This window comes from Protopterus annectens, chromosome 11.part0 (genome assembly GCF_019279795.1).
Source record: "Protopterus annectens isolate FY-2018-M chromosome 11.part0, PAN1.0, whole genome shotgun sequence".
NCBI lineage: Eukaryota > Metazoa > Chordata > Ceratodontiformes > Protopteridae > Protopterus > Protopterus annectens.
Window position 1 is genome coordinate 1,100,138,566 of NC_056745.1, and position 16,511 is coordinate 1,100,155,076.

The following is a 16,511-nucleotide window of genomic DNA, read 5'->3' on the forward strand; positions in this document are numbered from 1 at the left end:
AGTATGTTAAGTGTGTCTGTTACAATTAAAGTAAGTGCTAGGTATGGGAAGAGATGTGTTTGAAGTGTGTGCGTCTGTCTGTCTTTTTGTCTTGTTCAGTTGTTACTCATGAGTAAGGTTGAGGGGTCTTGCTCATTGTGTGCTAACCCTAACTCTACTCCTGTCCCTGCACCTAATCCCAGCCCTACACACTTGGAAACTAAATACCTTTTTTCTAAGAGTACCACTGTATAGACAAATATGTCTACTTATTGTTAATTGTTTGCCAAAGTAAGAGTTTGATGAACGGTATGTTCAATGTAAATTTTCAAATAATGATGATTTGGTTTAATGATTCACAGTTCATAGGTTCATACTAACCGGTTGATCCAGTTGCCCACTGTTGCTTAAGCAATGACCCCACCAATTTACCAAGACATAAAATTACTCCCAGACCATAACCTGCATGTGGCCTCTTTCCATCAAGGCTAGAGGGGCCACACTGGGGGAGTACTAACAATTGCCCATCCAGTTTCCAGACTGAACCTAAATAGAGTCATGGAACTACTCTGCTTAATCTCTAAGTAGAGTCTGCTCCGTAAAAGGAGCATTTGCTGTGAAGGATAGCTATCCCACCAAGTCATATTTATGGTTCTGTGGAAGTTTGTCTACTGAGTGGGTGTTTGATGTGGTTATTGGTTTTGTTGATGTGCAGGAGGTTACAAAAGACTGGCTTTCTTAAGGTATTGTAGGCAATGCAGTGATATCCTCTCAATAATCAGCAGGAGACAGAAGAGAGTGACAGCACTTTAAAGCTGTTAGAATAATTTGAGGAGGACATGCCCTTGAATTTTTGGTAAAAAAAATGCTGAAGTCCATTAGCTGTGTCATATGTCTAGCCAAGTATTACCTAAGAGGGTATTATATTCTATCACTGCTTTGATAAGTGGGGAGCACAGAGGAATGATGACTTCTTTGAATCTAGATGACACGACTCTGGTGCTTAGTCCAGCCAAACAGAAAATTTTCCTAACAGTGACTAAAGGAGGGGTCGATGTCAGTGAAGGTTCCCAAGTCCCTAATGACAGACTCATTTTTAGGTGGGTGTTGCCTATGTAACATGAGCAGGGGTGCCCAGGTTTGTCATAGAAAACAATGATGCATTTTTTTGCCATTTAGTTAGAGGGTGTGGTCCAAACACCACTTACTGGCATGAGAGTCCTTCCTGGAGAAAACAAAGGTTATCTGTGGTATTTATGACCGCTCTGAATTTGCAGTCATCAGCAAATCTCATCAGGCATAGACATGTGGAGTCTGCATTATCATCAGAGAAGTAGATACAAGGAGTAGAGGTCCCATGACTCATCTTTGAGGGACAATTCTGCCTGCAATACTAACAGACCGGGTTCGGTTAGTAAGCCAATTTGTTTCCAGTGTGTAACAGAGGGGTTTACATTTATTAGCTTAGCTTATCACTGACACATGGAATAGTATCACATGGTTTGGCAAAGTTCAGGAATGCCACATGAACTGATCTACTGGAGTCTAATAATCTAATAACTTGAGTAATTGTTCAAAAAAGAAAATAAAAAAAAAATAAATGAATAAAACAAACACAAACCAAGCTAAAACTAAAACAAAGTCAAGAGAGTAACAAGTCAATTTAAGAAGAGCAGACTTTCTGGCACTGGTAATAGTTTACTCTAGCTTAATGGCACTGTACAGCATGCAAACCCATGCAAACAGGGGCTTTTAAAGCAGAAAGTTGAAAGAGAGTTAGAAACCACTCCTCTTGTGGTAGATAAGCTACCACTCCCGCTGATAAGTTGAGAGGCTTCCCTCTAACACAGAAAGGTCTAGGGGAACTCAGAAACTACAATACAGTCATATGTACAGCAGATCTGTATCTGGACTACTCTAGTAACAGGAAAGGCAGGGAAACAAGCTAGAACATTTTTTTAAATATAACAGTAGCAAACAAGCAAACTGATTTAAACAAATTAACCAATAAAAAAGCTCAAAACTTAGCCGTGTTCCAGCAGTCTTCAATTAGACAAGTTCTAGCTGCACACTCCTGCCACTAGGGTGCAGGGGAACCTTCTCCAAACAAATGGCCTGGATTAGTGCTGAAGTTATACAAACAAAGCTAGATTCAGCAAGTCTGAATCTAGTCTATGGTACAGCAAACAAGGCACACCAATTTCAGAAAGAAACAGTTCAAATAAGCAGGCACAATAAGCCTTTAACCAGAAAATCCCAGCTCAAAAGGGCAGAATCTACCCTGTCCTCCACAAGAGTGCAGACCACAAACCTTCTTAATGTAAAATAACTGGCCTAAAGCCCAAGTGCTTAAACCAGAACTAAGACGCTTTTAGAAGAACAGACAGTAAGCCTTCAATCACCAACTCCCAACTTGGAAGGATGTAAGCTACCTGTCCTGCCACAAGAGTGCAGACCACACCATACTCCCACAAGAGTGCAGACCACTATACTCCCATAATATTGTACGATTTCTATAAGCAATTCTTAGGTTTTTAAGTTACCATAAGAATGAAGTTAACATTTTTTTCCATTGTCTTTTAAAGTTTTTTTTGTCAGGTCTTAAAGGTATTGAATGTAACATGTATATAATCTTGGGTAATATAATCATTTTAATAAGTACTAACCTTTCCTCTAAAGTAAAAAAAAAAAAAAAAAAAAAAAAGTTTATTCTATTTTTAATAAGTTATTATTATTAATAATCTTACATCTTGATAGATTTTTATTCCTAAATATGTTAGTTCTTTTCCTTTCCAGTTAAATTTAGATTTAGTAATTGAATTAACACTAATGTTTCAGTATTATTTTATTGAATTTCAGCAGCGATGGTTCTTAAACATTTCAGTTTCCTTGTCTCTTTTTTCAGTTGAATAATTTAAATCTCTTATAGTTAGTAAAATATCTGCAAAAAGCTGTGTTCTAGATTGACAATCCTTTTAATTGAGAATACATCATTTTTTTCATTGCTTCTTCTACTGTTAGCTAAGGGTTTGATAAATAATGTAAACGGTAGTGGGGACAAGGTACACCCTTGCTTTGTGCCTTTGTTTAAAAGTAAATTCTTGAGAAATGTAAAATCCAATTTTAACGTGTGCTTTGGAGTCTGTATATAGTTTTTTTTTTATATTCCAATAAACTGTCCTGGTAAGCAAATGCAATCTATAGAATCTCGATATGTAAGCTAGTTAGGGCCAATTTATTGTTGTTTGCTTTTGCTAACCTAAGATAGTTACTACCCTTTTCATATTATAATATGTTAGTGTATTGACTATAAATACTGTTTGATCTTTATTAATCTACTATATCTGTTAATATCATTGTGAAATGGACGTAAATATACATTTTAGTGTACATTTAATATTGAAATGGGTTTCTTATGGGTGAGTTTACAGAAAATTTCCATGTGGAAGGAATTATTTTGTTACTCTGAATTATCCTGAAATCGTCACTCAGTAGTTCTTAAATGTTTAACAGAAGCAAACTATAGAATTCTATACTTAAACTATTTATCCCTGGAGCTTCACCAGTTTCCTTTTTTTAAAAATTTCTTTAACTTTTGTTAAGGTAATATGCTTATTCAACAGATATTTGTTGGCCATTAAGTTTATTAGTAGCATTTTATTTAAATACTTGTCAGTTTTGTAATCATCAGTATTATTATTTTTATCTTCATTAAGATCCTCATGGAAGTTATTAAAAATATTAAGCATTTCCTCTATATCTGAAGTAAGCTTATTAGTGAGAGGATTTTTAATATTGATTTGTGCCTTTTTGCTCAACATCTTACTTCTATTAGATAGTCTATGTAGATTTTTTAAGTAATAACATAACTGTGCAATTTTATTTTCTCTAAAGCTGTCTTCACTTTATGCTTTAACACTGTTGTTTCAACTTTAGTATGATCTAATTTCTTTGTTGTCCAACCTCGCTTTGTGTATTTCATCTTGTATTTTCAAAAAAAATCTGCCCCTGTCCCACTCTTTTCATTTTATTACTAGCCCATTTCCCATTCTGCCTTTAATATGCATTTTTAAGGAGACCCATACTATGCCTTTACTAACCTGATCATTATCATTTGAAGATAAAAGATCATCTATTTGTTCCTTAAGATAGCTCTTAAATTATTTTAATTTTGTTATATATACTGGGATTCTATAAGTAATCTGAAATTTCCTTATATCCTTTAATTTATTAATACTTAGTGCATTATAATTAGATAAAGGACAAGGAATTGATTTAAAATAATTCAATTTATTATTGAAATCTAGGAAGGCATAAATCCTATCACTTCTAGTTTGCATCCCATGTGCATAAAAATAATGAGTGAAGAACAATGACTTATCTTCTGCTTTTACTATTAAATTGACTAAAGTATTACTAATCCATCTGTTTAGTGCTGTAGCTGATGACAGAATTTTAGCATACCTGTGTTCATTTGTAGCTTCTATATTAAATATGCAGTTAAAATCCCCAGCTAGAATTAAACTATCCTTCCAATGACTTTATAGTAAGTCTGAGTGATCTTTAGACACCCTTGTACCTATTCCAGGTATCCAGTAAAAAAATTGCTAATTTGTAGAGTTTGCCATTATATTTAATTATTATAAATGTATACATTCCTTTGAGATCATTAGTGGATGCTATGACCTTAAACATTGCAGTAGATTTTCTCCAAAGTATAGCAGTTACTCTCCTCTTTTTGTTAAAAAAGCATATAACATTTCATAACCCAAGTTATTTCAATATTGTATACCTTTATCAAGTGAGTTTCTTGCAGGAATGTAATTTCTCCTCCATATAATTTTAGATGTTTCATTAAAGATTTCCTTTTGTTGCCATTATTTAATCTATTTACATTAATAGATAATAGATTAAAACTATATGTACTGTTTATTTAAAAAGATGTATTTTAAAAGGGGTCCCCTTTAAAACATCTAAAACCCATAACATCTAATTTCATAACATTGAGACCAGAACATCTAAAACCCATAACATTGAATTTCATAACATCTAACAGTGCAAATCACATGAAAATAACATCCCCTCCAGATGTAACAACACCAAACACACTTTTTACTACATTTCTGCAGGGGAGTTTGAATCACTGGGGTTAGGAAATTAACTTTTTTCCCATTGTAGTGAGATCTTGGAGTTGGTATATTTAATTTACGGAGGGTGCAGGGGGGCTTGCCCCCCTACAGAAATGTAGTAAAAAGTGTGTTTGGTAGTTTGGTGTCATTATATGTGGAGGGGATGTTATTTTCTTGTGATTTGTAGTGTTATGGGTTTTACATGTTTTGGGTTTTAGATGTTCTGGTCTCAATGTTATGAAATTAGATATTATGGGTTTTAGATGTTTCAAAGTAGACCCTTTAAAAGATAGTATGGCACATGTATCTGTCATATTAATTTAATTGTATATAAGACTCTAATGCATTCCTCCATTTCTGTCTTAATAGTTCAAATTTTTTGTATTCTTCCTTTCTACAAGCTAACCTACTAAAACTCTTAAATAACAAAACAAGTCTAGAACTATAACTGTGTATATTACTAATAAAACACAATCCTCCTTGGATACTAAACTTCCTAGATTGCTTGTTGAATAGATGAAATAATATACTCTCTCTCTCTACCTACCAGTACCTCTAAATTCATCAAAAAATAGCCAAAAGCTACTGTGATTTACACAAAATTGATATAATATTCTATACAAGTTAAAAATAATAAGACCATTAATGTATTTATTTTGCTATTTAAAACTATTTCCCGTTGCTACATAAGTTTAAAAATCCTCTTCTATTAATCACAAATGTTAAGTAATCCAACACATAGTGTACTATATTCCTATTTATGCAATAGTAGTATACATTGTCCATTAAATATTCCTAAATTATTCACTCGTGCAACATAATTATAACTTAAGTCTATAAATAAGGAGAACAAAGTGGAACATGAAGAGAGAGAGATATCTGTAAAGTTACAGGCAATCTTGTGGTACTAAACTGTTATACAGAAGGAAAATCAATGCACACATATATTCATCATGCTAAAAGATGCACACACCTTATTTAAATCTAACAAAAGCTCTGAATTAATTTTTAAAGTAAACTGCCTATATCTCAAAATTGTGTAGCACTGACGATAAGATAAATATCAAAATATTTAAAAATTCTTCAGCTTACTAAACTAATTCATAAAAATATGTACATTGCTGAGGTCAAAGAGAATGTCTTCTACTTCTACAGAGTCAAAATAAAAAATGCAGTTTGAATTGTATTCAAAAGATAGAATGTGCTTAATTCAAATCCATTCTCCCTTCCCAGGTTTGAATATATTGAAAAGTCTGTTCTGCTTTCTATCAAAATGGATGAACTAATTCAGCAGTATATCACTGACATTTCAGCTCTGACTTATGAAATTAGTTCTTTCAGGTATTATTAATGAATCTAATAGCATACAGTATGCAAAACAGTTTCAAAGTTCACAAGACCAAACTTCAAATTTCAGCTTACAGGCTATTTTTAAATATTTTAAATAATTTTCTATGTAAATTATATATTTTGTACATTCACATTTCTACCATATGCAGGTATATGTAATACATAGCTTTCTCATAAGCTGTTAAATGTACATGTTAAATAACTTTTTCTGTCTTATTTGCCAAGTAATATTCTAAGTTATTCTATATACTGTATCTTGTATTTATGAAACCTCACATCAAAGTGATGTGTAATCATGAACTCTCTATTAGAGATTATAGTATGTGTATATATTTCCTAACTTACTTATACTGCTCTTGTATTAATCTTACATAGTAGGTATTTAATTCCTTGTGCATATGCATATTATTCATACAATGTTTACTCTTCTCATTAATTGTAGTATTGCAAGCAGTCTTGACTATATGTAAAAATTCCAGACTGTTTAATTTTAATGTGTTTTTAGCCATTGTGAATCACAGTTCTGATCTAAGCTTCACATCTTGACATTAGAATTTGATTACTTTATGTGAAAATGACATCTCATAGCACACAGCAGATGCTAATTTCTTCTGTATGTTTCCCATTCTTATTAATTCTTTTACACTGTTCTAATCAGTAAAAAACATCTAACTTTACTTACCTCCATTAATACTTAGAATTAATAACACTACAGTATAAGCAATTAATATTCAGCAAAATGTAAGCAAATTATATATCAGGAACATCTCAATATAAAACATTACTATAGATTTTGTTTTACCAATTGTTCACTTCTAAGAAAAGAAAAAATATTTTGAGTAGATTTCTCACATATATACTTGAAAAAGAAAGTTCCTTTCTGTTTTCATAGACATCAGTGATGAAATTTGACCTAGATTTTCTTCAGAATAGCTCAAGGTGGGAAGCAAGGCAAGCAAGAATCCTGCATTCTCAAACATCTGGACCATTCTTTTCTTCTCAAGCTTTTTCAAGTCTTTCTTGATTCATTAACAACCTGTGAAATGAATGTGTTGCACAGGAACAAAGAAAACAAAATCACCAGCACTTTAATATGTCTAATTAGCATATTACTTAGCTCTGACATTTCAGTTAACCCAGCAATGCATACACTAAGCAAAGTTAAATAAAATACAATTCTTAACGTGTATAGTTTTAAAGTTACCAATTCTATTGTTTATAATTTAATGACATTCTCTCTTACAGAAACTATTTGTTTAACATTTATAAATAGATTTGTAAGTTTAGTCAAATGAAATATATGAAATCTTTTACTGTAAATACAGTAAAACAGTACAACTAACCATTCATATTCCTTATCATGAAAATATTTTAACTTAAAATGTAAATCCATACTTGTGTATCTTTTGAAGCTTAATGTCTAACACAAATGTTTTAATCAAACGGTAAACTGATTTTCAGAAAATAAATGTCCTGCAATTGGACAATAAAGTCATTTGTTAAGCTTTTTAATTTTAAAAGCAGTTTTCCAGGAATTCAACTCACCCTGTCTGTTTAGAGATATACTATTCCAATCCATTTCTTTAGTATTATTAAGGATTTTACTTCTGTTGACCAAAGTGGATGCTTCCTCCAGTGTGTCAAATATTTTAGTTCCTTCAGAAAGAAATAATTTGATCTTTGCAGAAAACACCAAATTGGCTTAAATATTGTTCTTTATAAGTTCCTTGATCAGTGGTAAGCAGGATTTTCTTTTTACTCATCATTTTACTGGAATAATCCTTGTCAGATATGACAACATGTTCACCTATTTTAACAGGTGGGCTGGACCATTCTGTTTTTAATATTTGATCTTTTCCTAAGCTGGACATACTATAATTGAACGTGTTGGTGAGTTCTCCTTCATCAAAGGTGCTCAAAGTTTCAGGTAGTTTTAATCTTTTATGTAGCTAGGTTGTTAAGAAGTTTATTATATAGTCACCCTCATACTTTTCAGGTATACCATAAATTCTAATTTTATTTACTCTGTTTTCTAAATCATCAATTTTATGTATGAGCCTGTTATTTTGCTTTAAAATAAATTCAATCTAAGACTGACTTACAATTATTCTCCCTTCATGATCATTTAAAACTTCTTCCATACTGCTGATTTGTGCACTTTGTTGTTTTATGAGAATTTCTAAATGTTCCATCTTTCTGGTCTCTTCTTTTAAACTTTCTATTTTGGTATTATCAAACACAGATCCCCTGAATTTGGATAAAGTAACCAACGGTAAAAGTATAATATTTTGGTATCCCGTTTGTCCATTTTAAGTGATACATCCTGCATACTAGACATGAGTGACTGAATGTCTTTTTTAACAGAAGAATCCTAAATATCATTTCTTGAATGGCTCATGTTGAAGACACTTCTGTCTCAATGAAGCAGTTAAAATTCTGACAGGAAAATATATCTTTTGAAGAACTTGAAGATATGTTTTCTCTGTTAGTGAATAAAATTACTAATAAGTATCTCCAAATTTTATTTTTTTTTTATTATACTTTCTTTCAGAGGAATGTTTTCAGTGACAGCACTTTCACCAGTAGCTGCTCTCAGTTAGCCATCTTGGCCACACCAAGAAAGATGTCTGAGCATAAACGTGTGCATGCATTCACATCCAATCAATCTTTTGTTGATAGATTTTTTGGCAATTTTATTCAAGTCGATCTACTGTTAAGTGTGTGTGTGTGTGTATGTGTGTATATGTATGTATATATGTATATATGTATATATATATATATATATATATATATATATATATATATATATATTTTTTTTTATTCAAGTCTATCTTCTGTTAAGTGTGTGTTTGTGTGTGTGTATATATATATATATATATATGTATATATATATATATATATATATATATATATATATATATATATAAATATATAGATATATAGATATGTGTGTGTGTGTGTGTGTGTTTGTGTGTGTGTGTATATACAGATTATAGGTTCATAGGTAGGTACTAGGCTATCAACCCAAGAGCCTACGTAAGCCTAGCCAACAAGGTTCCCTGGCTTACGCCACCCAAGAAAATTATTTTCATGTGCCACTGTCGATCAGAGACACAAAAGTGATCCCCGTGGTGTATTTCATATTTCCCATCCACTCATCAAGATTTTTCTTGAAGAGTGCTAATGAAGAACTTTGCTTGACATAGATGGGTAGCCTGTTCCAGAGTATGGGAAGTCTCTGGGACAGGAATCTATCCCTCCAGCATTTCCTGTTTATTGTGGTGACAAGCTTTAAGTCCCTAGAGCATGTAGCTCAGAGGGATTGGGATTTCTTTAGGTGTAGCATGTCGAACAGCTCTGGGTTTGACATAGCTTTATATGTTAGGCAGAGATCACCTCGGAGTAGGCGATATGCTACGGAGTAAAGCTGGAGTTTTTTGAGGTAGTCAGTGTAAGGCATTTGTTTGAGGCCAGTAATCCTCTTTGTGAGGTATTTCTGTGGCCTTTCCAGCTGCTGCAGATGTCTTGTGAGGTACATTCCAAAAGGGGTGTTGTACTTTATAATGGGTCTAATGAGTGTCGAGTAGAGGGGAACAATGACCTCTTTTTTCCTGGATGAAAACCCTTTTATGATGAGGTGTGCCACGTAGAAGGACTTCCTGACTACTGTGGCGATGTGACGATCAAAGGAGAGACTACTGTCCACCTGGGTCCCAAGGTCTCTTATCACACATTCGGTGTTAAGTAGATTGCTGCCTATGTGGTAGTGCATGGGTGCAGAGTTTTTACCAAAGGGGATGACACTGCACTTTTTGGAATTGAGCTTGAGGTCATGGCTCTGACATCAGGCATCTGTCTCAGTGAGGCCCTTCTGTAGGATGCCCACATCATTTGGGGACTTGACTATGGCTCCTAGTTTGCAGTCATCTGCGAACTTCATTAGCCAGAGGCCTTCTGTGTTTGCCTGTACTTCAGAGATGTAGATATTAAACAGGAGAGGTCCCAGGACGGAACCCTGTGGTACTCCACTTGTCACTGCTTTGAGGTCAGATTTGGAGTCTGCAACTTTTACAGTGTGGGTTCTGTCAGTGAGCCATTTGGCAACCCATCTTGTGACGTAGGGATTTATACCTAGTTTAGTGAATTTAGCTCTAATTCCAGAATGCAGGATGGTGTTTAAAGCCTTGGCAAGGTCAAGATAGGTTGTGTGATCCACCTTACCCTCATCTACGGCTTTGGTGACTGTCTCAAAGAAGTCGATCAGGTTCAGGAGGCATGATCTGCCTTTCACAAACCTGAACTGGGTGGGATCCAGAGCTTGAAGGTTACCAATGTCTTTGTTTATGAGTACCATGATGATACGTTCCATGGCCTTGCAGGCCAGGCTCATCAGGCTAATAGGTCGATAGTTCCCGGGATCAGTGGTGAATCCCCCTTTGTGGAGTGGGATAACTGTTGCTGTGCACCATTCAGTGGGCACAAAGCATGATGCGAGGCTATTATTGAACATGGTGCTTAAGTGAGGAGCCAGTTTGTTCTGAAGTTCATGTAAAATGCAGCCTGGGATGTTGTCTGGTCCCATGGATGCTGATGGATGTGCAGATAGAAACAAAGTACAGGGATTGCTCTTTGATCACTGCTACATCATAATTTCTAAGCTGCTAAAGTATGTTTAGCCAGTAGTTGACCCTTCTATGACTAATAGCAATTTGCTGTTGTAGCATCCCATGAAAGGTTTTTGCCAGAGAACATTCTGGAAACTAGATAGTAAAAGCTTCAAATAGAGAAACTGGTTGGTAAAACTTTGTCATTAATGTAAAGTTATTAAGAAGAATTGTGGGCTTTGTGAGTGCTTTGTGAAAAGTACAAATTTAAAATTTTTTCTATGTAAATAACTGTTGTTGATGCCTTTGCTGGGAGTTGCTCTTCATAGGTTCATAGTTAAATGTTAGGCAATCAGTCTACAGTCTAATAAACAGCTAGCCAATAACTAGACAGTAATCAAAGCTGAGAATTAAATGCTATACCGTGTCTCAGAGGCAATCCACAACCATTAAGCCAACTCCAAATGCTATTTATATCATGTACCCTTGGCACAATAAGACCATGCATAAGCCCACAGCATTAACTTACTTAAATTTTGTTTCTATTTTCCACCTACCTGAAGAGTGTGAAGGTTGTTCATGTGACTGAAAATGTTTTGTATTTCCTGACTGCAAGATATTCTGAAACTTAGACATTTGCTTTAAAATACTTGTGTGCATAAATGTGTCTATATCTATCTTTATATACTGAAATGTTTTTGTGTGGTACACAGATATGTATATATATATATATATATATATATATATATATGTACACACACACACTATATATCTGTGTAACACACACACACATATATATATATATGTGTGTATATATATCTATATATATCTATATATATATATATATATATATATATATATATATATATATATATATAGATATATGAATAATAGCACAGCAAAAAAACACAGGCACAGTCCACAGCTAAACAAAGTAGTTCTCATATACGTATCCCTCTGCTTCAAAGACATCCAACGAAATAAAGTATTAAGAAACGTCAATTTATTCTGTTAACAGGATCGGTTCGCGCTTTCACCCATGTGGGCTTTTTCAGACCAAAAACTAATTATTCTAAAACACTGGAATTCATGCACCCATAGGATGAGTCATAATGACATCACATCCTGTCTAAAACATAATCTCATGCCAACTACTAATAATTAAAAGATACACATCTATCAACCATTCATAAATAATTGATTAAATGTTAATTATTATAAAAATCAAACAGAAAAAAATATCAAATGAAAGATAAAAACACATAAAAAAATTTTCATGCGTATAAAGGATTTTATATATATAATATATCTGTCATTAAGTACTATTTCATATTCAGCACATATTCACAAATGAATAACGTTCAAGTAACATTATTCTATGAATAACATATTAAAAAACATGATTAAATAACAGTTAACCTCCTATTCTTTAAAACAGGTCTAGTAGATATTTTATCATTTAGACCTGGTTTATGGTCAGCTCTTAACTTAATTATCCATTTCAACTCGCATCTCTTGGTGAAGTTCCTAATATCTCCACCCCTCATGCTAGGTGTATTCGCCTGTAACACCAAAAATCTAAAACTATGTTGTGCATTAGTTTCAAGAACATGTTTAGATAAAGCATTTGTGGTAGATCTAATACGTATGTTATAAATATGTTCCCATTATGAATGGTTGATAGATGTCTAACTTTTAATTATTAGTAGTTGGTATGAGATTGTTTGACAGGATGTGATGTTTTTATGACTCATCCTATGGGTGTATAAATTCCAGTGTTTTAGAATGATTAGATTTTGGTCTGAAGAAGCCCACATGGGTGAAAGTGTTAACTGATCCTGTTAACAGAATAAATTGACGTTTCTTAATACTTTATTTCATTGGATCTCTTTCTTTGAAGCAGAGGGATACGTATATGAGAACTGCTTTGTTTAGCTGTGGACTGCTCCTCTGCTTTTTGCTGTGCTGTTACATTTTTTGTTGGAGCTTGAGGAGCACTCATCCCCTGGTAACATTCACTGTGGGATTATGGCACTTCGACAAAATAAGGTAGACCCATATATATATATATATATATATATATATATATATATATATATATATATATATAGTTAGGTGTACACACAGTACACAAGTATTAATTGATGTCTACTTGTATTGTTGCACTCATTATATCCTGGACATAGGAAAGTGCTTGCTGAGAACTATTAGAAAAAAGTTACCAGAAGATCCTGTTAACAGAGAGCTGCAGAGTTAGTGAGTTGGCCAGCAGGATACCACCACTGATGTATATTGCTGCTGTTTTTTGTTTTGTTTCCTGTATAACTTTGCACATTACATACATTCTATGATACTGTAATGAGCTGAGGGGGCTTTGTTTTTGTATGAAATTATAAATTCTAAGAAATAAAACACCTTTGTTTAAATAAGTGGCTTTTTTTTGTGTTGCACAGCACCTGACCACTTTTGTGATAGACCGAAAAGAGGCCATGATGACAGTTGAAGATGGAATAAGGAAATTAAAACTTCTCGATGCCAAAGGAAAAGTGTGGACTCAAGATATGCTGCTACAAGTAGATGATAGAGCTGTCAGTCTTATTGATGTGGAGACCAAGGTAAGTAGTCAATATATGCTCCACACAGAATGCTTGATTTATTTGTGTACTGTCAACTTTAAAACACTGATGGATACATGCTTTTTCCCAGCAAAAAAAAGCTGAAAATTAATAATGTTTCTGTCTATTTGTATCCTGCACTCATACGTTTTTCATAATCAGTTTGTTGTTTGAGATGTTAAGCAGGTATGTAAACTAGCTGCTCTTGCTTTTTGCAGCCACAGCCTTGGCACAGGCTGAGGAAGATGCAGCAGATAACTAGGAGCAGGAGCTGAGCTTACATGAAGGTTGGCATTGTATGTTGGTGTATAATAAGTGGCATCAGACCTGGTTTTGTAAAGTCACTTAGTAACAATTATTTCCAGGCCATACACACTGTTTATAAATACTTATGTCTCTGCAGGTTAAGGAGAACCAGTTTAGGTGAACCCCTTTTCAGTATACTTGTTGAAGACCTTTATGTTGTTAGTTCAGAATTTCTTAATGCTTATTTAATGCTTCTGACGTTTTACAGAAAACGTGACCAGGAAGAGACAAGAATTGATAAACTGACCGCTTATCACTGTATTTCATGTTTTCCAGACTCTATTTTCTGTAAGAATCTAATAACATTAGTTGTGCACAAACAATATGAAGATACTGCTGGTAGCTAGATAAAGGCATTATTTTTTCAACACCTTTATTGAATAATCACGTGCGACATCTTAGATTTATATAAAAGTAATCAAGCCATATTAGCAAGTTCACATTTACAAACATTGTACTGCGGTGGTGGTGCTGCGGTAGCGCTGTTGCCTCACAGTTAGACGTTGCCTGTTCGATTCTCAGTTAGAGCATCTTCTGTGTGGCGACATGCATGAATGGGTGTTCCTTTGTTTAAGGTTGTGCATTAGGCCCGGCAAGCCAGCATGTAAAACTCTACTGCCAATCATTAGCGGACCGGAGTTCCGCTGTGGCGACCCCTAACCGGGAAAAGCCGAAAGACGCAAACAAACATTTACAAACATTGTACATTACATATATTGTTCTCTATAATTTAATCAGTCCAGCATTACATAAAACATGCACTTCCTGCCTTCTCTTAAACCTCATACTTCCCCAGCGCATTTTCTATTGTTCCCAACATTTTCATTTTTTCTATATAGTTTATGCCTACCCTTTTCTATAGATCCCATTTCCTGTTTTTTTTTTTCTGTGTTGCAATATTGACTGCTTCAAGTATGGTTGGTTTAGACTTTGATTTCCATTTAATAGTCATTGTTTTTTTTTTTGGCAGCCACAAGAATTAAACTTAACAAGGCCTTACTATGTCTAGGCAATTCAGAACCTGTATCCCAGCTCCAAAAATGATCTCTTTAGTTGCACTCAGTTGCTTGCCCAGTCTTCCTGACAGAGTACTCTGTAGAGAAATTTTAGTTTGCCAACTCATTGCACTCCAAAAACATATGCTTATAGGTGCCTCTTTCTTCCCCATTATACTTCCAAAATTTGCCATCTACCTGAGGAAAAATTCTTTAGAGTATGCTTTGGGTATAAAAGTACCTATGCAAATACTTTCAGGCAAAATCGTAAATGTTCTAGACTTTGTTGCATATTTGGGAGACATATATATATATATATCTTCCCAATGTGTATTTGTGAATTGTGTATCTCATCTGTCTTCTCAATCCTTTATGACATTTTCAGATTGATTCCTATAGTTGTGGTGCAATATTTTATATGCCCCACTAATTATCCCTTTTATAACAGCAACTCCTATTCTAGTTTCAATTAAAAATTCAACCAGTGTAGGTCTTTCACTTTGGCTTCCCTATCCCCTTTTCTTTGTGTATACTCTGATATCAGTATCTGATAGGGAAGGGAATCTCTAGCTGGCAGTCCAAATGTCATCATGGCCTCTTCCTCTTCTTATACCTGTTCCTCACTAATTATTTGTTCTCAATACCTTAGTTCCTTTGCCAGCTTTCTCCATATGTTCTCTGTACCCCCTAATTCCAGTAATCCTTATTGGCAGACTCTCCTTTCATGTGTTGGCTCAGTACTTGGTATACTTTGTTACTTTATTAATATGGTATTCTGTATGAATGTTATTCTCCTTAAGGATCTACATTCCAGTGCCATTTTTCCTTATTTCTTGACTTTTCCCTTTGCTTCATCATCATCATCCCTTTCCACTTTGAATTGTAGCTTTCTGATTGTGTTATGTATAACAGCCTTAACTGTGTAGTGCTAAAACATCCCTTCAGATCAGGTAATTCTACACTTCCTTTTTCCTTGGCAAGTTCACCTTATCCCATTTGACTCTTGCCCTCTTCCTCTCACCGATAAAATCATTCAACTCTTTATTAATTACTGTCAACAACTTCTCTGTTTGAAAATATGCTTGACCTATGTATAAAACGAAAGGGACTGAAACATATTTTACTGCTTGCATCTACCTATCCATGTCCATAGGCAAGTGCTTCCAGTTTCTCAGTTTTTGTATTATCTTTTTAGTCTCTTCTGACATATTCTTAGCCGCCCAAAGACCACCTTTTTATCATGTCTTCATAAATATGGGTATTGGTGAATCAATTCTTGGGTGGGTACAAGGTTTACAGCTGTAGCCTTTGTTTTATCTTCATTAATTTTATATCCTGGAAAAAAATAAAAACGACTCTCTCAGCATTTTCTTCAACACTGAGATGCCCTGTTCTGGTTTTATCAGGTACAAAACATTGTCATATGAATTATATCCTTGAATTTCAGAATCTTTCATTTTCTTTGCCAGTGTTTCTAAGTATAATGCAGGTAACGAAGGGAAAAAAAGCACACCCCTGCCTGGTTCCTGTGTT

The 16,511-nt window shown here is 34.1% G+C and overlaps 1 protein-coding gene across 1 annotated transcript in view; it reads left to right on the forward strand.

Moving 5' to 3' along the window:
* The window catches only part of EPS8 (epidermal growth factor receptor pathway substrate 8), a 2,217,981-nt gene that overhangs the window by 1,421,471 nt on the left and 779,999 nt on the right, over positions 1 to 16,511 (forward strand). Inside the window, exon 6 of the mRNA XM_044087279.1 lies at positions 13,516 to 13,677. Within this exon, the coding sequence (XP_043943214.1) occupies positions 13,516 to 13,677 (162 nt within the window). The remainder of the gene's footprint in view (positions 1 to 13,515; positions 13,678 to 16,511) is intronic.